The following is a 25,530-nucleotide window of genomic DNA, read 5'->3' as shown; positions in this document are numbered from 1 at the left end:
GCTACAGCCTTGTACAGCAAACCACCTCTTGCTACACAGGCAGCTCTGGGGCTGATAACCAGGGACTGTCTGCTCAATAATGGTTTAATTATCAGTCAGTGTTTTGAAGCAAATGCTTTTCATACACTTTCTGCAAGTAAATCTCTGATGTATCCTGTAGCAAAACCGGTCTAGTTTCTCTGCACACTCCAAAAGGACCCTCTAATAAACCCTTGGGTTTGTTCCATTTATATGTGACCAGGAATATGAAGTCTGAGGTGTAGTTAGGCTTAAAGAAAGAATAAACAAGAAAATACTCATATTTGCCTGCTTGAGGATGTCGTGCAGGACCCAAAGAATATATTCTACTACTCAAAAGCCTACACAGGACACAAAATGTGAGTCCTGTAATGAAATTTGGTGGCCAATGCATTTTAAAATGAGTTACAAAAACTGCATGTAGCCATGAAACTCTGGGGTTTGAGCTTTTCTTTCTATGCTCTTCTAGTAGCATGGACACATGGCAAGTTTATCTAGTATCATGACAGGCAACAATGCTGAGATGGACCCTGCTCTCCTTTCTCCTCTTCCCCCAGGAGACTCCATTTAGTGAGACACCATCCGGTATGGACACAGCAAAAAAGATCCTGGGATTATTTAAAAATATTTCCTCAAAAAAATTTAAATATGTTGACTTACTCACTTTTAGTGTTACACACAATCATAGGAAACCACCAAAAATCAGAACACACAGGTGACCAGCCTGACCTTTGCTAAGTAAAACACAGACCACAGCTGAAGAGAATATTGGATGTTCCTTTATTTTGGGCATTGATTCCCATAATTCCGCTCAGATGATATGCACATGTTTATTTAGAAAAGTTACAGGCATTGGACATTTATGTTCCAACATTCAGAGCATGGCACACAACCACTTCCTCCTTCCTAGAGAGGGGCAAAAACCAACCTGAGGTTTCTACACCTGAAGATTCGTGCGATCCTGATACTTCTGGTAGGGATAATCAACGTACCAGTTCCTCCTTTTCCAGAAGGAAGTGGTCATTTTATCCAGGAGTTTACACTGTGTTCTGTTGCACAGCACGAACTCCCTCAGACGCTTCTTCTGGGAAGCCGACTTCTTCCACAGCTTCTTCTTGTAACCAGCCTGTCAGAAGAAAACACACACAGAGAAAAAAACAAGTTTTTAAGTAGGTCACTGCAAATACACACACAGGGCCACACTGCTCAGCACAGCACGATAAATCCCTCGCTTTCAGGCAAGTGGGAGTCTCTCTACAGAGCTTTTTTAACTTCCATACCAGCCACTGCCCTCCAAGGGAAGGAAAACAATTAGACTTTACACTGACTGTAAAGAACAGGTTCGTACTACCCAAAAAAGTCTCACCTTTCTCCTAACCCAGAGGCCGTTGTGCAGCCGGAGGAACCTTTTGACAACAGCTTTCACGCTTTTCCTCTTCCCCTTCCGTAGGCCATAGTAGGTGAGAGTCCTCGCTGGCTGCTGGAGTATACTTGGAAGTAGAGGCGTGACACTAAAGAAAAAACAACCCCCAAAACAGGGGAAAAATAAAACAGGAATGAAACATCTTTTTCTAAAAGTAATCACTGCGTTTTTCACATAAAGAGAGATGAGAAGGGGCTGTGGCTTGCATGAAGGTTAACAAGGATTCATCTAACATTACAGCACAGCACCTGATGACTGAGGAACAGTAACTGCAGGGCTGGAGTCTTGCTAAAATTCAACTCAAAGTTATTGTTCCACACAGAACACCTTTTTTTTTTTTTTTTAAATCTACTAAAAGCAGTCATACATCAAGCACAAACATTCAGCTGTTACTGGGATTCAGAAATTACTTTCAGAACATTATTCACAGAACAGTTTGGGTTGGAAGGGGCCTCTGGAGATCATCCAGTCCAGCCCTCAGCAGCAGCAGAAGAAACAGCAGCGATTACAAAAAGACTAATTGTAAATTGGGCTGCAGAGTATGTCCCATTTTACCTCCTGCTTCAAGCATTAATGCTACAGGAGGGGGAAGCTCGGGGCTAACACAGACCTGCTGCTGAGTGCAAAGGTGCCCGAGTGTCTCAGACAGAAGGATGTATATGCAGGTTGGGGTCAGTCTCTTCTACCAAAAAACAAGCAGTAAGACAAGAGAAAATAGCCCCAATTTGTGCCAGGAGAGGTTCAGGTTGGATATCAGGGAAAATTTCTTCATTGGAAGGGTTGTCAAGCATTGGAAGAGGCTGCCCAGGGCAGTGGTGGAGTCCCCATCCCTGGAGACATTTAAAAGACACGTAGATGTGGCACTTGGGGACATGGGTTAGTGGCAGCCTTGGCAGTGCTGGGGAATGGCTGGACTTCATGATCTTAAAGGTCTTTTCGAACCTAAATGTTCTATGATTTCATTATATTCATATATAGAGAGGTGTTTCAATATAATATATATGTAATATATATATTACATACTATTTTAGATAATTATATATAACAGTGTATTAATACTAAAAATATAAATGAGGAAATATTATTACATTAAGAGAATACATAAAATGTATATTATATATAATACATATGAATGTATCACATTATATTTTTATATAAAATAATATATTGTATATAAGTATATATAATATATATACAAATATATATATATTTAAACATATTTTTACCTATCCATTTAAAGTAATAGGTCATAAATATGTTTGAAATAGTTCATATGCAAATAGGTAAAATATTTAAAATACTTAAATATGTAATTTATATATATTAAAATAGATAAGTAAAATATTTTACATATATATTAAAATACAGAAATAAAAATATTTTCTATCTAAAAATAGATGTTGAAATGCATAAAGATAATAAAAATACACAAAAGCATACATAAGTGTATAAAACTATATATAAATATGCAAAATGTATATATATACATACATATGTACACATATATATACATGCATATACATATGCATACATATATACATATAAAAATATAAAAGCATACCTAAAAATATAAAAGCATATATAAAAATATAAAAGTATATATAAATATGTAGAAGTGTATATATACACATACATATACGCACATATATAGATACACACACACGTATATATACATATACACACATATATACACACATATATACATATATATACACATATATACATATATACACATATATATACACATATATACCTATATATACACATATATACATATATATACACATATATATACACATATATACATATATACACATATATACATATATATACACATATATACACATATATATACACATATATACACATATGTATACACATATATACAAATATATATATACATATATATACAAATATATATATACATATATATATATACACATATATATATACATATACATATATGTATATATACATACATATACATATATATATATATAAATATATACATATATAAATGGCCCCAGATATACACACAGAACTCATTTTAAGTGGATATTTTGCAGGAGGGACAACCCGCGCAGGCGGTACCTGCTGAGCACCGAGGGTGCCGCTGTCTGGGGCCGGTTCCCTCCGAGCGGCCGCGGTGCCCAGAGCGGGGCCCGGAGCGGGGCCGGGGCCGGTCCGTGCCCGACACACCTGGCGGGGAGGGCGGAGAGCGGGAGCGCCCGGGGCGCCCAGCGCCGCAGGATCCCTGGGGGGACACGGAGAGACCCTCAGCACGAACTGTGACAAGACACACGCACCCCCGAACCCGACACCGCCCTGCACCGACCCGACCCCGACACCGACCCGACACCGCGCCCCGAGCCGCCGCCGCCGCCGCCATGGCCGCGCTGCGCCGGGCGGGGCCGCGCCGGGACCGCCCACGGGCAGTGCCGGGGCTGCGGAGGGACCGCGCCGGGATCCTCCCGCACCCAGGGCCCCGCACAGCCGCGGGGGTCTGAAGTGTCCCCAGCACACTCTCAAATTAATCGCGAGCAGTGGTGGAGGTTAACGTTGTATTGTCCTGGGCTATCCCCCCACCTTCCCTGTTTTTAAGCCTGTTACTAAAATGTCTCGTAAAAGTCTCTACTAAAAAGTCTCGTCCACTAAAAAGTGGATTTAACTTGTTATTTCTGAACGTCACTGATGTATTCTTACATTTTTTTTTTCCGTTCTGAAATCTGGCTGGGCCCGCTGGAGAATGGGATGGAAATGGCTCCTCAGGGCTCCTCAGGAGAGAGAGTTTACGAGCTATTTGTGCGACCCGTGAAAGATCACACCTGCAAATTGTGCATAAATGCTATATAATGTGCTGCGGTACATCTGTGTTACGTTCAGATTTCTTTCTTACTTTCTTTCTTTTGGGAAGTTTCTTTTTTTCTGTTATAACGCAGAAAATAAAGCCCTCTGGACACAATCCTGTGCAATGTGCTCTGGGATGACCCTGCGCGAGCAGGGAAGTGGGGCCAGGTGACTCACTGTGGTCCCTTTCCAACCTGACTCATCCTGTGGTTCTGCGATTTTTATTTTTTATTTTTATTTCACTCTGTCCCTCACGGAGACGGTCCCAGGAGCGCCCAAATGCGGCGCGCGCACCGCCCCACCCCACCTCGCGCGACGGCGTCTCGCGACCCCTTCCCCGCGCTCCGATTGGCGGCGCGCGGCTCGTCACGCGGGAGCGCTCGCGCAGGCGCGGTGCGCTCCGAGGGGCGGGGCAGGGAGGGGGGGCGGAGGCGGCGCCGGCAGGACCCGCGCACGGCGCCTTCCCCGTGGGCCGCGCCGGCCGCCGCTCCGAGTCATGCTGCGGGCCTGCCGCCGGGCGGGGCTCGCCGTGGCCAAGCAGGTGAGCGTCGGCGGCGGGAGCCCCGCGAGCCGCCCCCCACTGTCACCGCTGAGGCCGCGCCTGGCCTGCGGAGCGGGGTTGGGGTGGGGTGGGAGTGTGGGGGGGTTCTGTGACCGCGGCGCGCCGCGCGCTGAATGACTCGGCACACGCGTGCTCCGATAGGCTGCGCGGCTTTTGACTGGCGGGCGCGACCGCCAATGGGCGCTGGGGGTGGGGGTTGGTGGGTGGGGCGGACTGCGAGTCCCGGCGTGCCTTGCAGCCCCGCGCCGTTCCGTACAGCGCTGCCCCGCCGTGGTGCGCGCCGGGACTCGTAGTCTGCGACGGGGGCTGCGGGGGGCGCCGCGGTGCACGCCGGGAGCTGTAGTCCCGCCGCCATGGCCGCGCCGGGCCCGCCGCCCCGCTCCGCCGGGCCGGACTGGGGTAGCACCGGGGCCCGCGGGCAGGGCCTCGGGGGCGGCGGAGGCTCGGCGGGGCCGCGCACGGACCGCTGGCTCCGCGGGGCGGGGTGGCGGGCGCGCTCCTCCGCGGGGAAGGACGTGACCTTGCGTTCCCTGGCGCGGCCTCCCGCCCGCACACGGCGACACCGCAGGGTCGGGGCCGGCTCGGGAGTTCCTGTGCCCGGGGCGGGGAATGAGTAATTTGAGCGCTCGGGTGTGAGGGCATCCTTCTGAGCTCACGGTGGGACACCGGGAGGGCACAGCACGCCGGGGGGAAAGTGCCCGTGGGACCCGTGCGTTGTGTCCCGGACCTTTGCCTCTCCTTATCAGCAGAGATAAGGATGGTGATGTGCTGCAGAGCCCTTCTTAAAGCAGTCGGCCAACTTTAGGAAGCCACGGGGGTCTGTGGCGAGGGTGACTCCTCTAGCAAGGCCACAACTTTTGTTTCAGCTGTCTTCATGACTAATAAAAAGTGAGCTGATCAGATCATTTTTATACCCTGCTCTCCATCTCATATTCTTTAGCCTCTATTCACGCCGTTCAGCAAAGGAGAAGCTGTGCATACTCCCCTCCAGCACTGCAGCTGCCTTTCCTCTGCTGCTCCATAAGGCTGGAGAGTCCTCGGGCCAGGTCACCTGATGCCCACTGGAATAAGGCTCCGGGTTTGCCGGGCTGTGGAAAGTTTTAGCTGGGAGTTGAGAAGACAGAAACCAGGCTTTGGCAGATGTTTATCACTTGGGGCTATTTGCATGTGCTCAGCCTTTAACAGGATCTGGAACAGCCAGAGTGGTGCTTTGTGGCTGGAAGTGGGTCATCGGGCTATGAGTGAGTGGTGGAAGAATCACAGAATGGTTTGGCTTGGAAGGGCCATTAAAGATCATCTTGTTCCATCCCCTTGTCATGGGCAGGGACACCTTCCACTAGACCAGGTTGCTCCAAGCCCTGTCCAACCTGGCCTTGGACACTTCCAGGGATGGGGCAGCCACAGCTTTTCTGGGCAGCCTGTGCCAGGGCCTCACCACCCTCACAGGGAAGAATTTCTTCCAGGGAACTGTGCAAACACAGAGATGCCACAGCACTCCGTGGAGTTTGTTATCTATACCTTTACTGATTGTTTCCTTACTTAAAAAAACCCAACTTTTCTTTTATCCCTGCTTATATTTCCTGATGAGATCAAGTACAATGGAAGTCTAGTTTGGACAGAGAAAGTGGGCATACAGTGACATAATTTTTATACATTTTTGCTTTTTTTTATTCATGTTGAAGGGAAATTTTGTTCCATACTGTAGCACATGCACATGGAGACTGTTTCAGGTCCTGCACACTTTCTGCAACTAAAACTTGTTTCTTTTTGGGTAGCAAAAAGAGACAGAAACTGGAAATTATAAACCAGTGTTTATTTATAGCAAGAGGTGCAGAGCTGGGGACTCTAATCAAGAAGGGCTTGCCTGATCTGAGATGGTAATAGGTAGATTTTTCACAGAAGTGAAAACTCTTGTTGTGGAAATAAGACCCTCTGGCTGTTGGCATCTCTGTTATATAGAAGCTGACAGTGAGGCAGGTCTGCCTGTCTTTTGGGATGTTCAGATACTTTTTTACAGGTTAAAAAACCCAGTTGTCTGAGGACAGCTGGACTTGGTCAGGACTTTGGGGTAACAGGACCCTGATGATCCTCGGTGTCTTGAGCAGCCTTAGAGAGCCTGGAGCAGAGTGTGGCTGGATGGGAGTAGCAAAGCAGCTGCTGCTCCCCAAAGCCAGAGCAGCATGAGGGTATAAGTATGAAAAATCCCAGTAGAGAACTCATGGTGGAGAGTGGGAAAACTTCTCTCTTACTGTGAGCTCTGTGTGTCAAGGATCACTAAGCTTGTTAACAAGTAAATTTAAGTTGTGGCTTTGAGAGAAGTTGTTCTTCATACCTTGATTTCCTAAATGTTTGATGCTACGTGTGCAGTGCTGCAGAGGGAGTCTTCTCTTATTTGAAGTATTTTTGTAGTTCTATTTAAAAGGAAACAGAGCTTTTAGTAAAAGTGTGTGATATATAGCAGAAGTCTTGAATGATGGGAGATCAGAGTTCTGTGGTCAGATGTCCTTGTTACACCTGACCTCTGTCATAACAAAAACAAACTTCCTCTGAAGTTTCTGGTTTGGTGATTAAATAGTAGATAATGAGTGTAAAATAATAATCATTTAAGAAGTTGGGTGAAACAAATACAATGTAGGACTGCTGGAGGAGGAGGAAGGAATGGAAACAACTGCCCCTGCAGTGCCCTTGATGTGGGGATCTGTGCTGTCTCTGTGCTGCCTCATCCAAAGGGTTTTCTCTGTCTTCTGCATGACAGCAAATGGTTTATTTCTTCCTTTTACACAGCATAGCAAAGCATGTGTGATGTATTTCCTCCAAATCTTTTGAGGCATTATTACTAAATAAATAACAGTGTTGTAAAAAATGACAAACTCCTGGGAATTATGCAAAGGTGAGATTAGAAACTACCTGCAAGTTTCCGAGTTATGGTGATACAGCAAATAAAACCAATATTATTATGATGGCCAAAAGGGAGCAAGGCTTCTTTAAAAAAATTATTTTTAAAAAATCAGGGATTTTTTGAGGCAGTGCTGTACTTGGATGTATTTGGATGTGAGGGAAGACAATCAAACTTGTGTTCCTCTTCATAAAACCAATACCTACAGACTTTTGGTTGTTGTTGCACTGGCCAGCTGTGGGAATTTGTTGCAAAATCTTGAAAGAAAGTTGGTGGGGGCTTGGTTTGGGTTTATTTGTCACTGCCATTGCTACACGTGTGAGAGTCCAATGCCATACATTGAGGGCCTATGTTTTAGTTCCTCTCCTCTTGACAAAAAACAAATAAAAATGAGGATTTGTCTAATCCTAGAACAGCCCAGCTTAGAAGGGACCTCAAAAGGTCATCTGGTCCAAAGAGCATCTGGACTAAAATCAATAATCCCACTGAAAAAACCCTCCTGATGTGCAAAGAGTAAATGCTGAGCTACGAGAAGCAAATGTTCTCCTGGCTCCCTGAGCACAGCCCGGTCCGAGGAGCAGGAACAGATGTGTTTACTGAGGGTGTAGAACTAAGTGTTGTTTGCCATCACTCAGTGTGAGTAGGGGTTTAGCCAACATGGACATGGCTGAGCTGGCCCAGGCACGAGGGTTGTGCTTGTGGGAGCCTCCAGGATCACCAAGAAGGCAGGTACAGCCTGAGCAGGGAGATGGGAGTGACAGTGGTGCAGGGTGGGATAACCTCCAGAAAGGGAGTGATGGCTTATTTCCAGGTGAGCACTAGGCAAAATTGGGTAATCCAAAAGTGTTGGAAGGGACTGGAAATTCAGTCTGAACTGATTAATAGAAAATCACTGTATTTTTCCCTTCTCATTTCACTGGGTTGAGCTGTATGCATGATGCTGAAATACTCATGGTGAAATAGGGACGTACTGAGAGTCAGCAGCGTGTTCAGCAGTTGATAACAAAATTATTTACAGGGCTTTTCTTGGTGAAATTCCCCTTGAAAGTACCAGTGACGCCTCAGTAAAAAAGTCAGATAATCAAAAACATTACAGAAGTTATTTATTATTTTGTGACCTGTTTTATCCATCACAAACCAGAAAACCAACCATGGAGTACAGAGGAGGCTCCTGAAGGTCTCAGGGGTAAGAGGAGCACATTTCCTCTTACTGTACACGTGTTCCTGCTACTAATTAAAAATGTTTTGGCTGCCCTTCTGGAAAGAATAAGAATTCAGTGTTCCTACCCTTTCCTGTCTACACTTTTGGAAAAGGATGGGACCTAAACCACAGAGTTGTGCCTGTTGTTGCCATGTGCAAAAGGAAATAGAGAAACTTGGCTTCTGGGGTTATGTTGTAGTGAAGGATCTCCCATTCTTTTCTTTTTTAAAGAGAAAATTCCCAGTTGGGCGAAATATCTCAACTGTGGGAAGAGTTCTTTTTGTGCCTTGTACTTTGATTTCTCATGAATCCCATATTTCTCTGTTAGTAATTCCCATGTGGGGAAAAAAAAAACCTTTGAGGGGGACAGCTCGTTTCCTTCTGAAGGCTTAGAGTAGCTTAATCAGTCCTTCTGGTAAATCCTAATTTCCAGCTAAAATACAAAGATAAAAATCTTGGGTATTGTGGTTTTTGTAAAGTAGAATTTAATGAAATATCACTCTTCATATACTAATTTAATTTCTGTTAAAATCTGATGCCTATCTGGAAAGTGTATGCGTTGTTAATTCTTTTAAAGGAGAAGTCTCGGTGTGGAAGCTCAGGGAGAATTGCTTGTGTGTCTTCAGAATTAAAAATAGTTTAAATAAGTGTTAAATATAGTTTTTGATATTTTTAAGTATCTAAACAGCTGCTGTTGTCTCCTGCACTGCTCACACTGAGCTGTTCTAGTGCAGGAGGTTGTTAAAGAGAATCTGAACTAACTGGGGGCAGGGAGCATAAATAAGCAAAATAAATGCAGAAATAGGCTGGGGTAGGGGTTTTTTTCCCCATATCATTTTCCAAAATGCCTAATTATTTCTTACAAAGCCCTCTCCCTGGAAGCTGCACAAGAGAAAGCTCTCCTCTCTGTTTAGGGAAGAGAGTCCAACGTCGCTGTCCTGGCGCCGGTCGTGCTTTCCTTCAGACGCTTGCGGGATGTGGTGATGGGGCAGATCAGTCCAATGCTGCTGTTGAGGTGGAGAGATGTTCAGATGTGCTCACTGCTAACTCTTGCCTCGTCCACCCCCTGCAGAATAACCAGTGTGTGAGAGTGTCCCTCCGTCCATCACGGCTGTGCCGCGGATATGCCACCCACTCGGGAGAGTCCGGGTATGTTCCAGGGCTGGGAGGGTGGGACTGGTGACGACTCACAGGCTGTTTGATGTTTGCCATATAATACAGTGGACGTGGCTTTGACTCTTCTTCCCTCCTCAGTGTGTCTGCAGGCAAAGTCATTGGTGCAGGTGTCCTGTTTGTGGGTGGAGGAATAGGTGGAACCGTCCTGTATGCCAGCTATGACAGACAATTCCGGGAGAGCGTGGAGAAGGCCATTCCCTACTCTGACAAACTCTTCGAGATGGCTCTTGGCCCTGCACCTTCCAGCACACCAATGCCAAAGAAACCAGTGAGTGTTTCCCATTCACCCCCACCTGTTCATTTTTCTGGTTTTTAGAGAGAGTGTCAGCTCTTAGGTTTCAAATTCTGATTAATTTCGGTGTGTGCTAAGAATTTAAAAAATTTGAGAATCTTTCAGATTTCTGAAATTAAGAAGGTTTAAGAATTACGAACTGAGGTGCTACTTTGTGCTGCATAAGTGGTGCTTGTGCGTTTCCCCAAATCATCTCGTGATTGTGGTCTGTGGGTTGTGAAACTGTTATTTTTATTTACAGTAAAATAACCTAGTAAAATCCCAACTGAATAGCTGCTCTGCTTACACCCAAAAATAGGAGAGACAGAGCTAGGTGATGGGCTGGAATTTAACGAGGTTTAGTGTAGTTAGTGATGTTGCAAGATTAGAAAACTCTTATTAGTTTGGAACATTGATGATATTTCTTGTTTTTATTTTTCAAGATACAGCAAGGTCCACTGAAGATCTCATCTGTAGCAGAAGTAATGAAAGAGTCTAAACAGCCTGCTCCCAAATCCCCAATAAGCAAACCAGAAGCTGCTGCTCCTTCAGAGGAAAAAGAAGGTAAATTTACAGAATGTCATGTACAGAGAAGCAAATGACCTAATGATCTCCTGTATCATGCATGCTAGAGTAGATTAAAATAGTCCTTTGAATGGTTGAAGATAAACATTATTATTTCTTAGAATTAATGTTATTTTGTCTTTGAGCCATAAAATTTGCCTAAAATAGCTTTAGCTCTTTTTTTCCCTATTTTTTTTAGGAAATGTATTTACTATATAGAATATTTGAAGTCTAAGATAAACACTGACTAACCTGCATAGTTTAGGTATGAGACTCAGCAAGAGGAGAACTTTGGCTGCTGGACTCTGAGGCTATTTGCCCTCTCTTCTTGCAAGCACAAGAAACTTAATTTTGGATAATTGCTGAGCTGCTGTAGAGCCAGATCAGGTGGAAGTGGTTTAGAGAGGAGCAGTTGCCATGTCTTTTTACGTTTACCTCCCATGGCTGTGTGTTTTTGTGACTAATATCTTGTTGCCATTTGTCCAGGAAATCCTCTTTTTCTGGAAATAACAACATCCGTGTCCAATTAATATGTTTCTACAGAGGAAAAAAATTAAGTCTTACAACCCTGATTCTATGTTATAGAACATATCATAGAATCACAGAATGGTGTGGGTTGGAAGGGAGCCTTAAAGATCATCCAGTTCCATGGGCAGGGACACCTTCCACTAGACCAGGTTGCTCAAAGCTCCATCCAGCCTGGCCTTGAACACTTCCAGGGCAGAATCCCCTCCCTGGGCCTGCTGCCCACCCTGCTGGGGGTGCAGCCAAGCACATGGGGGGTGTCTGGGCTGCAAGTGCACATCGCTGGGTTGTGTTGAGCTTCTTGTCCACCAACACCCCCAAGTCCTTCTCCCCATATCTGCTCTCAATCCGTTCTCCACCCAGCCTGGATTTGTGCTCGGGATTGCCCCAATCCAGGTGCAAGACCTTGCACTTGGCCTTGTGGAACTTCCACGAGGTTCACACGTGCCCACCCCTCAAGCCGGGTCCCTGTGGATGCCATTCCTTTTCTCCAGCGTATTGACCACATCACACAGCTCAGTGTCATCCCCAGACTTGCTGAGGGTGCATCAATCCCACTGTCCATGTCACAGACACAGATGCCAAACAGCACCAGTCCCAGCACCGACCCCTGAGGGACACCACCCTTCACTGGTGTCCACTCGGACATTGAGCCATTGACCACAACTCTGAGAGCAGCCATCCAGGGAATTCCTTATCCACCAAGTGATCCATCCATCAAGTCTGTCTCTCTCCAGTTTGGAGACAAGGATGTTGTTCAGGCCAGTGTCACAAGCTTTGCACCAGTCCAGGTAGATGGTGACAGTTGCTCTTCCTCATCCACCAACACCGTAACCCTGTCTTAGAAGGTCACCAGATTTGTCAGGCACAGTTTGCCCCTGGTGAAGCCATCAGTCTGTCATCAGTCACTTCCTTATTTTCCATCTACCATAGCATGGTTTCCAAGAGGATCTGCCCTATGATCTTGCCAGGCACAGATGGGACTGATGGACCTGTAGTTCCCTGGGTCTTCCTTACTTATGTTTTTAAAAATGGGAGCCAGTGGGAACTTCACTAGGCTGCCATGACTTCTCAAGTGATGGGTAGTGGCTTAGCCAGTTCCCTCAGGACCCACAGAGGAATCTTATCAGGAGCCATGGACTTGTGCACCTTCAGGTTCCTTAAGTGGTCTCAGGTGGCGAGACTGGAGCACTTGACAGTGAACACTGAGGCAAAAAAGTTATTGAGTACTCAGCCTTCTCCATATCCCAGATAATTAAATCTCCTGTTTCCTTCTGGAGAGGGCTTACATCTTCCCTGAGTTTGGAGGAGGTGATCCTTGAATATCAGCCAGCTTCCTTGGCCTCCTCTTCCATCCGGGGCTTTATCCTATGGTACTCTACCAAGCAGATCCCTGAAGAACCCAGGGTCTGCTCTCCTGAAGTCCAGGGCACTGAGCTTACTGTGCACCCTCCTCATGTCCCGAGGATCTGGAACTCCACCATTTCATGGTCCCTGCAGCCAAGGCTGCTCTTGAGCTTCACATTCCCCACCAGCCCCTCCCAGCTGGTGAGAGCAAGGTCCAGCATAGCACCTCTCCTCATTGGCTCCCCTATGACTTGGAGAAGGAAGTTGTCACCAATGCATTCCAGGAACCTGGATTGTTTATGTCCTGCTGTGTTGCCCCTCCAGTAGATATCAGTGGTTGAAATTCCTCATGAGGACCAGAGCTTGTGAACATGGAGCTGCTTCTGTTTATCTGTGGAGAGCCCCTTTCACAGGGCCTTCCTGCTCGGGTGGCCTGTGGCAGACCCCCACTGTAGTGTCCTCTGTAATCCTGACCCTTAAGCTCTCAGCCAGCTCCTCATCCATCCCCAGGCAGAGCTCCACAAACTCCCATCTGGTCACTGACATAGAGGGTGATCCTTCTCCTCATCTTCCCTGCCTGTCCTTCCTAAAGAGCCTCATCCTTCCATTCCATCACTCAAGTCATGGGAGCCATCCCACCATGTCCCCTGGCAGCTTTGGTGTAAAGCCCTCTTCACCAGCGTGGCAGGCCCTGGACCTCTCCCTGTGTGACAGATGGACCCATGAGCCCCTCCTGTACTAACTGGTTTGTTCTGTAACTGTATTTGACAGCAGGCAAGGCTGCAGCACAGATCATCTCTGCAACAGGTGTGGCCATGTCGGTGCCAGCTCCGGGGATACAGACTGAAGAAGGTGAAAAAGATCACATGAATGCAATGAAGGAAACCCAAATCCAAATTTCAAGTGCACAAACTCTTGCTTCTGTGTTGGTATTTGTCAGTGTTTAAAGGTGTGAGTCTCTGTGGCTTTTGCAGAAGAAAACTTCCTTCATCACAGATTTTTAATGTAGTAAGAAGCTAAGATTGATGCCTGGGGCAGGTGTAGGTGTGAGTACCAGAGGGAATGCTGCCTTTATGCTGAACTGAACTTGTCCAGTCCAGTTTGCCTCTGCTCTTGGGGGCTCTTTGATTGCTGTTCAGAAAAGTGTCTCTGCCCAGGGCCAGGTGAAGAAACAGCATTTATTGTTAAACTCAGCAAGAGACACTGGCTTCCAGATGATGGTCTCTTTCAGATGAGATTATATGATACTGATTTCTTCCTGTATGAACACATTTCATAAAAAGTAGGCCAAGGGTAAGTAAGTACATGCTGCAGAGTAGCATCAGTGTTGCTCAGAGGTGACCTGGTGGGTTTTGCAATGTGGGCTCCCTCCTCAGTTTAGATGCAACTTGCTGTTGGTCTTGAGAGCATTAGTTAAGCCAGTGCTCGCTCTTAGAGGCATTTTTAGGAGCTGTAGGCAAAGGAATAGAGGATAGTTGTGATTCAGCATTGTGAGTCACCACAGCCCTCTCATTAATCCTTTGTTGTTTTGGTTGGGCTCTCTAAGCGTGCCAAAGGGGAACTGAAAAAAAAAAAAGAATGGAGATTGACTTAAAATTTAAACTTGGCTCCATAAGTGTTTTTCACTTCTTGCTTTGCCTTTTACTTCTGAATCTTGTGTAATTTTGTGACTAGACAACATAAAATCTCCAGGTGCATGTGAGGTGTCCATCTTTGATTTTCAGATGTGAGGCTGACCTTTGTAATTAAAGATTCTCGAGGTAGTTTCAGAAGTCAGATCTACAAAGCAACACTGACTATAAAAATCAGTTTTGATAAGAAAGTTATTTCCCTGCAAGTAATCTGTATAATAATTTGGACTAAACAGTTTAAACAGTTTAACTCCTTTTTACTTCTGACTAGGCAAAGAACATGAAGGTTCCCACGCTATAAAGGAACGGTCACCAGAAGAAGTTGCAGCCCGTCTTGCCCAGCAAGACAAAGAGGAGCAAGAGAAGATAAAAGGTGAGTCCTTACTGTCAGTGTCCCTGTCTGTGTTCTGTGGGACAGAAGAACTGTGGGACTGCATTGGCTTTAGAGTTCCAAGCTGCTTCCACACCCCTTCGTTGTTGTCCCCTGTTGAGGGGGCAGAGTGAGTGGTGTTGGAAGCTTCTTCCACCCACTCAGGAGTAACTGAGAGTTGAAGAATAATAGAAAATCTGAGGTTGGAATGGACCAACCAGTTGAATGGTTCAAGGAAGACAGGAAAATTTACTTGTTTTTCTCTTAAGAACCATTATAAGAAGTGAACATGGGATATACCTGCAGCCCCCTGCAAAATCATGGGAAAGGTCTCCCGCTGAGTAGAGTATTGCTTTTAGTGCAGACTTGCACCTTAATGCTCCTGCTCTAAATGAGGAGCATGTTTTGTGACCTTCTGTAGGCTGCTGTGCAGTTCCAAACTGACCAGCTCTTCTGGGTCATAGAAAACAATGTAAAGAGATGCAGTAACATGTCATTCTACTAATTATAAATTTCTTTTCTTTATTGTCTAATTGACTTTATTATTTTTTCCAGCCCTTGCAGCAACTCTAGAAGGAGCCCTAAACACAACTGCCCGTGTAACCCTTCAGGCCATCACTGCCCAGGAGTCAGCTGTGCAAGCAGTGAATGCTCATTCCCAGATCCTGAAGGAGGCCATGGATAATTCTGAGGTAAACGGGACAAATGGGGACAATTTTTTCTTTTTTATTGTGTTCAGCAAACTTTAATCTCACAATTAAACTTGGAAGCTTTTCTTGTAAAGTCCTTCCATTTATCACAGTTTTAACTAATCTTTCCTCTTGTGAAATGTGGTGTAGTCAAATAATACAGTGGTTTTGACTGGTTTTGATTTTTTTTCCTGAACTCCTTTATTTCATTTTTGCAGGAAGAAAAGTTCAAGTTAATACATTAATAGTTTTCACATTATATTTTAATTAATTGTATTTTAATTCCCAAGACCTTTTTTTTACCTAGTTAAGGGTATCACACTGTCCACCCCAATAATTCCATTGAACTTATTCCCTTTGCTGAAATCTTCTTGCTTGATTGTTCATTTCTTGTCTGGAAATGGGATGGGGATGTACAAGTGATACCTTTTGTGGTCCTGGTGTGCTCACACTGGGGTTTGTCTGGAACTACTGCTGCTCATTCAGTTCTGGAGCAGAGGATATAATTCAGTTGTTAATCAATTAGGGACATGTGGGCAACTAACCAAGCACCCAAGACTTAATCTAGTAGTTAGTAAAATAACTGTCTTAAGAGTTCGCTTTTAATTATTAATTATTAAGCTTGCTTGAAAAATAAAGCAACTTCAGCGTATTATGGTACTTTAATACATGTAGAGATTTCCCCCCAGAATTGTTGTGCACCATACAGTGATCCTCATGTGAGCTCTTCTGCATGGACAAAGGTTCTGTGGCTCGGGAAAAAAACCCCATTAAGAATCAAATAAGACCAAAACAAAACATGGGAAGACAAACATGATTTGTAAAGCTTCCAGCTGGGCTGTTGAAAAACACGAGAACCTTGCTCAGTTTGAGTGAATTGTTCAGCAACACACGAATCTCTGCAGGCTTTCATTTTTTCAGTATCTCTGACTTAGTGGTTGTAACGACCCTAATGAGGAATCTGTGTTTCCTTCTTAGGAGGCTGGGGAGAAAAAATCCTCCCAGTGGCGCACGCTGGAGGACGCGCTGAAGGACCGGAGGAGAGCGGTGGACGAAGCTGCTGACGCCCTGCTGAAAGCCAAGTGAGTTGCTTAGTTTAAGTCTTGGAGTAATAAGTCAGTATTGCTCATGTGAGGGCTGGCAAACACCAGAGGAGTTTCTACAAAGCAGGGACTCACCTGTGTTCGTACTGAACTGACGGGTTTGTGCCAAACCAAAAAATAGTTTTATACTCTAATGAGTATTTTAATTTGATGTGTGTAAATCTTGGGTGCCTGTGCATGTGGTCCTCACTGTACCAAAGAGTCTGAAACAGTCCTGCTCTTCTTTTAAAGAACTTGTTTATCTTCTTAGTACTTCCACATAGTTTTGGTAAGTTCAAGTTAGATTAAAAAAAACAATCCGCAGTCCTTTTAGTATTATATTGGATCATTTTGTCAATATGAAACCTATTGTAAGAGAAGGCTCTGGGGAGACCTTCGAGCACCTTCCAGCACCAAAAGGGGCTACAAGAGAGCTGGAGAGGGACTTTGGACAAGCACATGGAGTGATAGGACAAGGGGAACAGCTTCAAACTGACAGAGGGCAGGGTAAGCCGGGATATTCGGAAGAAATTCTTTACTGTGAGGGTGATGAGAGAAGGTTGCCCAGAGAAGCTGTGGCAGCCCCATCCCTGGAAGTGTTGAAGGTCAGCTTGGATGGTGCTTGCAGCAACCTGGGATAGTGGAAGATGTCCCTGCCCCTCGCAGGGATTTGGAACTGGGTGATCTTTAAGGTCCCTTCCAACCCAAACCCTTCTGTAATGACTCCACAACTGCACTCCCTGTGTATTGAGTCAGTGACATCACCAGCTTCTTTTAGTTGCAACGAAAAATTAAACCTTCCAGCATCCCTTGGCAGAATTGCTTTTAAGGTTAGATTTTTACTAAATACCTGTCAAAGAAAAACTTAAATTCTGAAAGGGAGCTCATCCTGTGCCCAGTCTCTGTATGAACCACGCTGATGAACATTGAGGGTGCGGGGTCATTGCAGCAGAAAAAAGTTGACAGACAGTATCTCCAAGATGCCCTTGTAATGAGGTTAGAAATAAATCTGGAAACCCTTTGATGCTTCTGAGGCTGAGAGGGTAACATCATCCTTGAAGTTGCATGGTTGCTATTACATTATAAACTTCTCTTATCTTTGAAGTTGCTGTGCTGACTAAAATTAGTGGGAGGTGTAACTGAGGTTCCACTTTGTAAAACAAAGCTAATGCAAACCCCACATGCACTTTTCATTCTCTATTGCTCTACTAGATATCTTTGCTTTTATTTATTTTCCTAATTTATTTATTTTCTTAATGTATTTATTTTAAAGCCTGTTCCTTATTCCAGTGAGATCACTGGAAACCTCCATTGGTTTTAATGGATTTGGAAAAGGAGCACTTTTCCCTTTATATCCAGTTGTGCTGGAGAAAAGCAGTTCTTTCCTAATTACAAAAACCCATAATCTGTCTTTGCAGAGCCCTATAAATTTTCTCCCATCCTCATTAATCTCCACCAGTCACCATGTCCAAAACACTTCTGCAAGCGTAAGCCATCTATATTAAAAATGTTTCTTTGCTGGAAATATCTGCTGTCTGATTCTAACTTAGTTTTACTAATCCTAACTCCATTCAGTGAACTTTCATCTTCTCTCCAGGTAAATCTTAAATACTAATTCCAGTATAAATAATTCTCATTTTACATGGAATAGCCACAGTGGCATCTTTAGGTTTTGGGATGTGGAAAAAAAAAATATCTTTAATCACAGCATCTTAGAGCTGGTAGATAGGAAGCAGCAGTAGAGTTACCCAGTAGTTCTTCCTATAAATACCAACAGCATAAAGTAAATTTTCTTTGGGGTGATAAGCCCTGCATGTGTTACATTCAGCAGCTGCTTCTCTTTCCAGAGAGGAGTTAGAGACAATGAAAGGTGTCATCGAGAAGGCCAAGAAGTCTCAGCTTGCAGGAGCCAAACCTCACATTGTTGCTGCAGAAGAAAATCTCCATCATATGATCACTGACTTGGACAATGTGGTGAAAAAGGTAAAATTTCCTCACAGTGTTTGTAATTGCCATTAGTGTAGGGAATCCTTGGCAGCTTGCACAGAGCCCCCATTCCCAAATCCTCTGTAGGAGGTGAAATATTTATAAAGTGTAAATCAGTCCTTTTGTAGCTGCACTCAGCCTCTGAGCTGGTTGTATTGCCAATGATCAGACACCTCTCTTTGTGGAACTTGAACTCTGTCCTGAAAGAGCCTCCAGGCAGCTTGATTGGTGTCAGTCCTTTCTGGTGGAGACTTATAATTCTTTCAATTTGATTCCAAGAGGAATTTAACATGAGGTTAGGGAGGAGTTGGAACAATGTATGCTAATGACTTGGGGGGTAAATCACTTTGCAGTTCAAAAGACTGGGGAAGAAACATAAAGGTGGAATTTATCTCCCTTTGCAGGACGGCACAGGGTGGGTTTTTGTGCTCCCCCAAGTGAGTTTGCTTCTGTTGGGCTGGAGGGTAACAATATCTGCCACTAACCCAGGGCCTGTTTTTAAATTATGTGTGTCTTCAATTTCAGTACTTGCCTTGAAAAATAAACTGGTGTCATTTTTGTTACAGGTTCAGGCAGCACAATCTGAGGCCAAGATAGTAGCTCAGTACCATGAGCTGGTGGCTAAAGCCAGAGAGGAGTTCCAGAGGGAGCTTGACAGCATCACCCCTGACGTGAAGCCAGGCTGGAAGGGCATGAGTAAGTCTCCCACTGTGGGGTTACATCGTGCTTGTTGCGCTTTGTTTGTAGTGCTTCTGTAACTACGGCCACCCAATGTCCAGCATCCCAATTTCCACATTGGTTGGTTGGTTTGAAGTGAAAATTAGTTCAGAATTGAAGTTATGAAGAGGATTAGTTCTGGGAACTGCCTGTGCTGTATTGGAAGTGTCATAAACTGTAGCTCTTGTATGATGAATACCATATGGTTTTATGAACATCTCTTCCCTCCCCTGGTACTCCAGGAAGGGAGCCAGGTCACTGCAGATTTGAGTCAAATCTGTTACTCACTGATCAAGTCTGGCTGACTGTGATTATAGGTATTGTAAAACACCATTATTACAGAGTGATAAAGAACTCTCTGAGTTTCTCTACATCATCACTGAAACCAAGAGATTTCATTGCCCATACCCTGCCTGCCCCAGGACATGTTATTTCTGAATTAAACTGACACTGTGACTTACCTGTAACAACAGCCAGTGCTGCACAAAGCAGTGAACAGGCATCTTCACAGTCAGCTCACCCACAGGAATCCCTCTGCCCACAGCTTCCCTTACTCACCTTAACTGCTTTGATTTTAAAGACAGAGTTGCAGAAGGTGGAGTGTGTGTGTTCACCATTACTGTGGATGAGCTACTGCAAGAACCCATGTGTGGTATATCCTTGGAGAAATTACTGCCTGTGGTATTTAAAAACTAATTCCCTGAAAAAAAAACAAAAGAAAAACAAACCCCTTCTCAGATACTTCCAATCAGGGTTTAACCTAAATGCACTAAGTAATCTCGGACTTTTCTGACCTCAGTGTTGAGAGGCAGCTGTCATGGCTTTATTTATGAGTTACAGGGATTTTAATAGAAGTGATAATTGCCATTTGAAAAAAAAATGTGGTGTTAACATTGCCTAAATGTTTTTTCTTGAAGTATGCAATGAAGAATTAAACACTCTTTCTTAATGCTACTTTATGCCTTAGAAAAGTGGACCTTAGTCCCCAGTTCATTTTCCTGGCTAAATGAACACACCAGGTCTCTGGAATGGTCAGTTTTCTTTTAAAAAACAGCTAACCACACACCCAGTATATGTGGGGAAAACATTTTAATTAACAAATCGTTTGTGGAGTTTGCTTTTGGGATGTTAGTTTTGAAGAAAACAACTTATTTAGACACCCTGGAGGTGGAGCTGCCTTTCCTTGCGAAGGATAAAAGGAGAACATCTTGGGTTTTGTGATCACTGCCCTTCTGTGGGAGGAAAGGGGAGCTCCTGGTGGCTTCCATGTGCTCCATTTCTTACTGGTGTGACCTACTTATGCATATGGGACGGACTCGTTGGGGTCCCTGGCTCTCACTGCCACTTGGGAATTTGTTTCTTTACGATCTGCTTCTGTTTGTAAGAACCTAGAAACATCAGACTGAAGTTTCCAGTGTCCTGTAGTACTTTCCTACTTCAGACTTGTGTCCTTGCTTTGGCTGAACTTAAAACATCCATCTGTGGGTTTCCGGGGGTGATTTTAGTGGTTGGGGTATCTTGGGCTACATCAGAGACTTTTATAGTTGACATCCTGTTCTTCCTGAATTCCTGAAGTCTTGGGCTCATGTTTAAGTCACTGTAGATAAGCTCTTAGTTTTCTGTTTTACTTTTGCATGATTGCCTTGCTGTAGTGAGCGTGCATTAACTTTTCCAACCTCTCTCCTTTTCTGTTGCAGAGATAACTGACTTAGGTGAGTTACTGCCAGTTGTTCTTGTCCTCTAAATGCCATCTCTTCTCTTTGTCCTGTTCACGTTTGTGTGGTGCATGACTAAATTACAGGCAGTATCAACAAAGGGCTGAAACGTGGCATTCCTAGAACATTTCTGCACATTTGGCACAATTAAACCACAAACTCTGTTCTGTTTTAAGTGTTAAGTCCAACAGCTGAGCTTAGTGCTGCTGGTCACTTGCCCACTGGACACAAGCACTGCTGCTCCCAGTCCTCCCTGGGCCAGTCCTTTTCCCAGCACCCAGCACCAGGATAACTGAAGCACTGTGGAATTTCACTTGCTTTAGACCCTGCAGGAATGCTTTCCCAAGTAGTCCTGGTTTTCCATACAGGCAATTTAGCTGGCAGCCAGTGCAAAATGAGCCTCAGCATTTCAGGTCACCAAATGCTGCAAGCATATCTTGGGTCCTCCTGTCCGAGCAGGAAAAGAGTAAATACCTAGCAGATACAATGTGGCTGTGATTCCTCCTGCTCCTTGAGCAGCCAAACCTGAAAGGTACAAACTCAGGGGTAAGAAATCTGAGGAGATAATTGAGCCTGTCTCACACTGACGGCAGTGTTTTCAGGCACCCATTTCTATGAGCTTGTACCCACTGGAGGTGTCAGTGCTCAGGGTTTTACATCCCCTGCTGCTCTCTCTGCTGGCACAGGGGAAAACATGTGGTGGTGTAAAGACCAAGAAACGAACAGAGTTGTCATCAGTCCCCTCTAATCGAGTTTGACACATATATGGGAGTGTAAATAGCTGGGAATAATTTGGAAGAAAGTAAGGTGATTCCTCTCCCAGAATGAAAGCACTCGCCTGTAGGTGTGGTTCAGAAAGTGGTCTCGGGTGGGCATTGGCACCGGGCAAGGGCTTGAAGTGCTCAGAAAGCTTTCCTAGAACAAGCTCACTGGTCACAACCCCAGGGAGCCTCAGAGCACTCGGGTGGGAGGCGGGTGAGCCCCGTGGCAGCAGATTCCCTGACTCCCTGTGTTTCCCTTCAGCCGGGCAGTTGTCCCCGGACGACCTGAACTCCCTCATCGCCCACGCCCACCGGCGCATCGACCAGCTGAACAGGGAGCTGGCAGAGCAGCGTGTGAGGGAGCAGCAGCACATCGAGACAGCCCTGGAGAAGCAGAAACTTGAAGACAAAAAAGCATTTGAGGCAGCTGTGGCCAAAGCGCTGGAGCGTCACAAAAGCGAGATCGAGCTAGAACAGGAGAAGAAGGTAGAGTGGCCTGACACACCTGGTTGAATCTCTGGCTCAGAAAGGAGGTAGAAAAGGGAGGGGAAGCGCACAGAGGAGCAGCTGGGGTGTTCTGAGTGGTGGGAGACTTCAGATGGGTGACCCCCAGGTCATGGAGAGGAGGTGTTGAGCAAGGAAACTTCTGCAAAGTTAGAATGGTAAAATCACACAGTGAAACAGGGAATGACTGTCGTGTTACTTTGCTGTTGGAGATAGGATCACTGGGTCAGAATAAATCACAGAATGGTTTGGGTTGGGAGGGACCTTAAGAATCATCTTGTTCCAACCCCCTGCCATGGGCAGGGGCACCTTCCACTAGACCAGGTTGCTCAAAGTGCCATCCAGACCTGGTCTTTAACACTCCCAGGGATGAGGCATCCACAGCTTCTCTGGGCAGGCTGTGCCAGGGCCTCACCACCCTCACAGAAAAGAACTTCAGTGTTAATCTGACCCAGTATGGCCACCATGGGGCTGTCAGTCCCTCCGTCCTGCCTCCAGGAGGTATCTCCATGTTCTTCCACTCTTTATTTGATTTCTTTCCAAAGGACCGTGGAACCTCAGAATTTTAATACCGCTTTGGATGTGAGGCAATTGCAACTTAAAAATGTAGGAATTTGGGCATTGGAGGTTTTATCTTTTGAGATCCCATGCTGCAGGCTGACACTTTTGCCAAATACTCCTGTTTTTGAAAATGGGGTTAAACGCTGAAAAATTTGCACTCACATGAGGGAAACTAAGGATTTCACCTGTAGCCTGTCATTGTAAAGACTGCAATACTTTACAGATTAAAGAGCTCTACTGATTTAGAGCTCTTTTAGAAGTTGCTTGAACTGTCATCTCTGTATTTAATGGAAGGTTGGAAATGAAACAATCCTTTAAAAAAAGCCAAAAACCAACAGAAAAAACTATTCAACCGCTCCTAGATAAACCTATACCACCTCTCTTCTGCAGTCTCAAGTGGCTGTGTAGGGAAAAGGTAATGTGTTTTGTTTGGAAAGTTGTTTATAAACACCCAAGTGTTTCATTGGACAAGTTACTGTATTTATTACATACTGTTGTGATAGCTGCACTAAGGGCCTCCCGTGAAGCTATTCTTTAACAGCTTTACAGAAAAGCTCAGCTGTAAAACTGGACCTCAGCAGCTTTTTAGGATGAAACATGGGCTTTGTCAATGCCACTGCTGTAAATGTACCCTCAGCAATCCCTGGTGTGTGGTGCAGTCACGGTGTGGGACAGGCAGGGCTGTCCTAACAACATGTCATGTGTGTCCAGATCGAGGAGGTGCGGGAGGTGATGGAGAGCGAGATGCGGACCCAGCTCCGGCGCCAGGCTGCTGCCCACACCGACCACCTCCGGGACGTGCTGAAGATCCAGGAGCAGGATCTGAAGGTGGAATTTGAGCAGGTAAGGGAGAAGAGTGCACAGAGGAATTAAAGGGATAAGTGCAGTAACTGTTAAATTCACCTCAATAAGGTTTCTCACTGGTATATTGTATTTTCTGTACACATTGTCCCTAGCAAGAACAACAGATTTAAAGAAACATGTCTTAAAAGTAAGGTAAATATAACTAACCGTCTGTTTCTGGTCTGATACATGTATCTCCCTCTGTTTCAGAACCTAACGGAGAAGCTCAGTGAGCAGGAGATGCAGTTCAGACGCCTTACTCAGGAACAGCTCGACAACTTCACCTTGGACATAAACACTGCCTATGCCAGGCTGAAGGGAATTGAGCAAGCAGTTGAGAGTGAGCACTGAAATCCCATTTGTTTAAGGACTTGATCCCCAAAGGCCCATTACCCAAACCTGGGTGTCTAAACCCAGGCATGTAGCTCAGGGGCCCAGGTTTGCCACACTGCTGAGCACCCAGCAAAAACCAGATGAGCGAATATAAAGGGGTTCTCCCAAAACCTGTTGTTTTGTTCTGGTTCTGAATTGTGGGGCAGACTTGCTTTAGAGCAGGTGCTGAGGGGGTGGCTGCTTTGGAAAGCAGAGTGTGGAGAGGAATAGCTTTTGCTGCTTGTGCTCAAAACCACGTGCCCCAACTGAGAGTCCCTTCTTGGCTCACCTTGCAGGTCACGCAGTAGCAGAGGAGGCGGCCAGGAAGGCCCACCAGCTGTGGCTCTCCGTGGAAGCGCTCAAATACTGCATGAGAACAGCCACGGGGGACAGTCCCACGGAGCCCCTGGGCAGTGCAGTGAAGGCCATCCAAGCCAGCTGCTCCGACAACGCCTTCACGGAAGCCTTAACAGCGGCGCTCCCCGAGGAGTCCCTGACGCGGGGCGTGTACAGCGAGGAGGCCCTCAGAGCACGGTTCCACACAGTCCAAAAACTGGCAAAGCGAGTGGCCATGATCGATGAGACGAGGAACAGCCTCTATCAGTACTTCCTGTCCTACCTGCAGTCGCTGCTGCTGTTCCACCCCCAGCAGCAGAAGCCGCCGGCCGAGCTCAGCCCCGACGACCTCGACACGTTTAAGTTACTGTCTTACGCCTCCTATTGCATCGAACACGGAGACCTGGAGCTGGCGGCCAAGTTTGTCAACCAGCTGAGAGGGGAGTCCAGGAGGGTGGCAACCGACTGGCTGAACGAGGCACGGATGACCCTGGAAACCAAACAGATTGTGGATATCTTGACAGCTTATGCCAGTGCTGTGGGGTTGGGAACAACTCAAGTGCAGAGTCAAGAGCCAGGATTGTAGCTTTGGAGGCAGCTCAGCAATTCTGTGCAGGAAGGAAATCCCATGAGCTCCTGAGGGTTCAGGCCGAGCTGGTGGCAGGGGCTGGAAGTGTTAAATCAAAGCACGGGTACCGTCTTGTTTCCTTGCACTGTATTTAACTTCACCATCTGTTGTATTTTTATTGGGTTTGAGTTGTCATGACAACCAACTTCAGGAAGCTTCCCTACAATTTGTGTAAGAATTAATGTTTCCCCATCTTACCAAGTGGGCTTGTGATTCCAACCAAAATAATGTTTGTAACCTGCCATTAATCATTTGCCACTGTCAGCTGAATAAAACAAGACTTCAACCACTTGCTTCTGCTGTTTAGTCTCCTGTTTAAACATAAACTACAGCTGGAGCAGTACAAGCTCAGCCTTTTTCCATGACCAGAAGAGTTAAAACTCCGGTTTACTCCTTTCAAGGAGCAAGAATTCACTGATGTGATTCAATTTGTACAGCTTTAACAAAAATAAATGAAAAAAAAAAAATCCATGTTTGAGGACAGGATCCATAGACAGAAGCTGGA

At 45.4% G+C, this 25,530-nt stretch overlaps 2 protein-coding genes across 5 annotated transcripts; one reads left to right on the top strand and one right to left on the bottom strand.

Annotated features, from left to right (window-relative positions):
• Positions 1-775: 775 nt before the first annotated feature.
• On the bottom strand, positions 776-5,209 carry MRPL35 (mitochondrial ribosomal protein L35). Of its 2 annotated transcripts, XM_051798657.1 has the most exons (5): positions 5,204-5,209; positions 3,794-3,825; positions 3,533-3,695; positions 1,385-1,529; positions 776-1,144 (listed from the first exon to the last, which is right to left on the bottom strand). In XM_051798657.1, coding segments are annotated over exons 1-5 (531 nt in total). In that variant the 5' UTR covers positions 5,206-5,209; the 3' UTR covers positions 776-955. The 2 variants fall into 2 exon arrangements, with proteins under 2 accessions (XP_051654617.1, XP_051654616.1); XM_051798656.1 differs by lacking the exon at positions 5,204-5,209 and having other exon boundaries at positions 3,794-3,853.
• Positions 4,680-25,314, top strand: IMMT (inner membrane mitochondrial protein). Of its 3 annotated transcripts, none has more exons than XM_051798569.1 (15): positions 4,680-4,829; positions 10,020-10,096; positions 10,202-10,391; positions 10,838-10,958; positions 13,605-13,682; positions 14,733-14,834; positions 15,387-15,523; positions 16,499-16,602; positions 18,450-18,585; positions 19,155-19,284; positions 21,003-21,017; positions 22,044-22,267; positions 23,558-23,689; positions 23,900-24,029; positions 24,358-25,314. In XM_051798569.1, exons 1-15 carry the CDS (start codon positions 4,785-4,787, stop codon positions 24,981-24,983), a joined length of 2,247 nt encoding a protein of 748 aa, XP_051654529.1. In that variant the 5' UTR covers positions 4,680-4,784; the 3' UTR covers positions 24,984-25,314. The 3 variants fall into 3 exon arrangements, with proteins under 3 accessions (XP_051654529.1, XP_051654528.1, XP_051654530.1); XM_051798568.1 differs by having other exon boundaries at positions 13,602-13,682; XM_051798570.1 differs by lacking the exon at positions 13,605-13,682.
• The last annotated feature ends 216 nt before the right edge of the window (positions 25,315-25,530 follow it).

This window comes from Manacus candei, unplaced genomic scaffold (genome assembly GCF_025592945.1).
Source record: "Manacus candei isolate 608988 ecotype Guabito, Panama unplaced genomic scaffold, ASM2559294v1 h1tg000048l, whole genome shotgun sequence".
NCBI lineage: Eukaryota > Metazoa > Chordata > Aves > Passeriformes > Pipridae > Manacus > Manacus candei.
The sequence above is the reverse complement of the archived record's forward strand: the minus strand, read 5'-3'. Positions and strand labels throughout refer to the sequence as shown.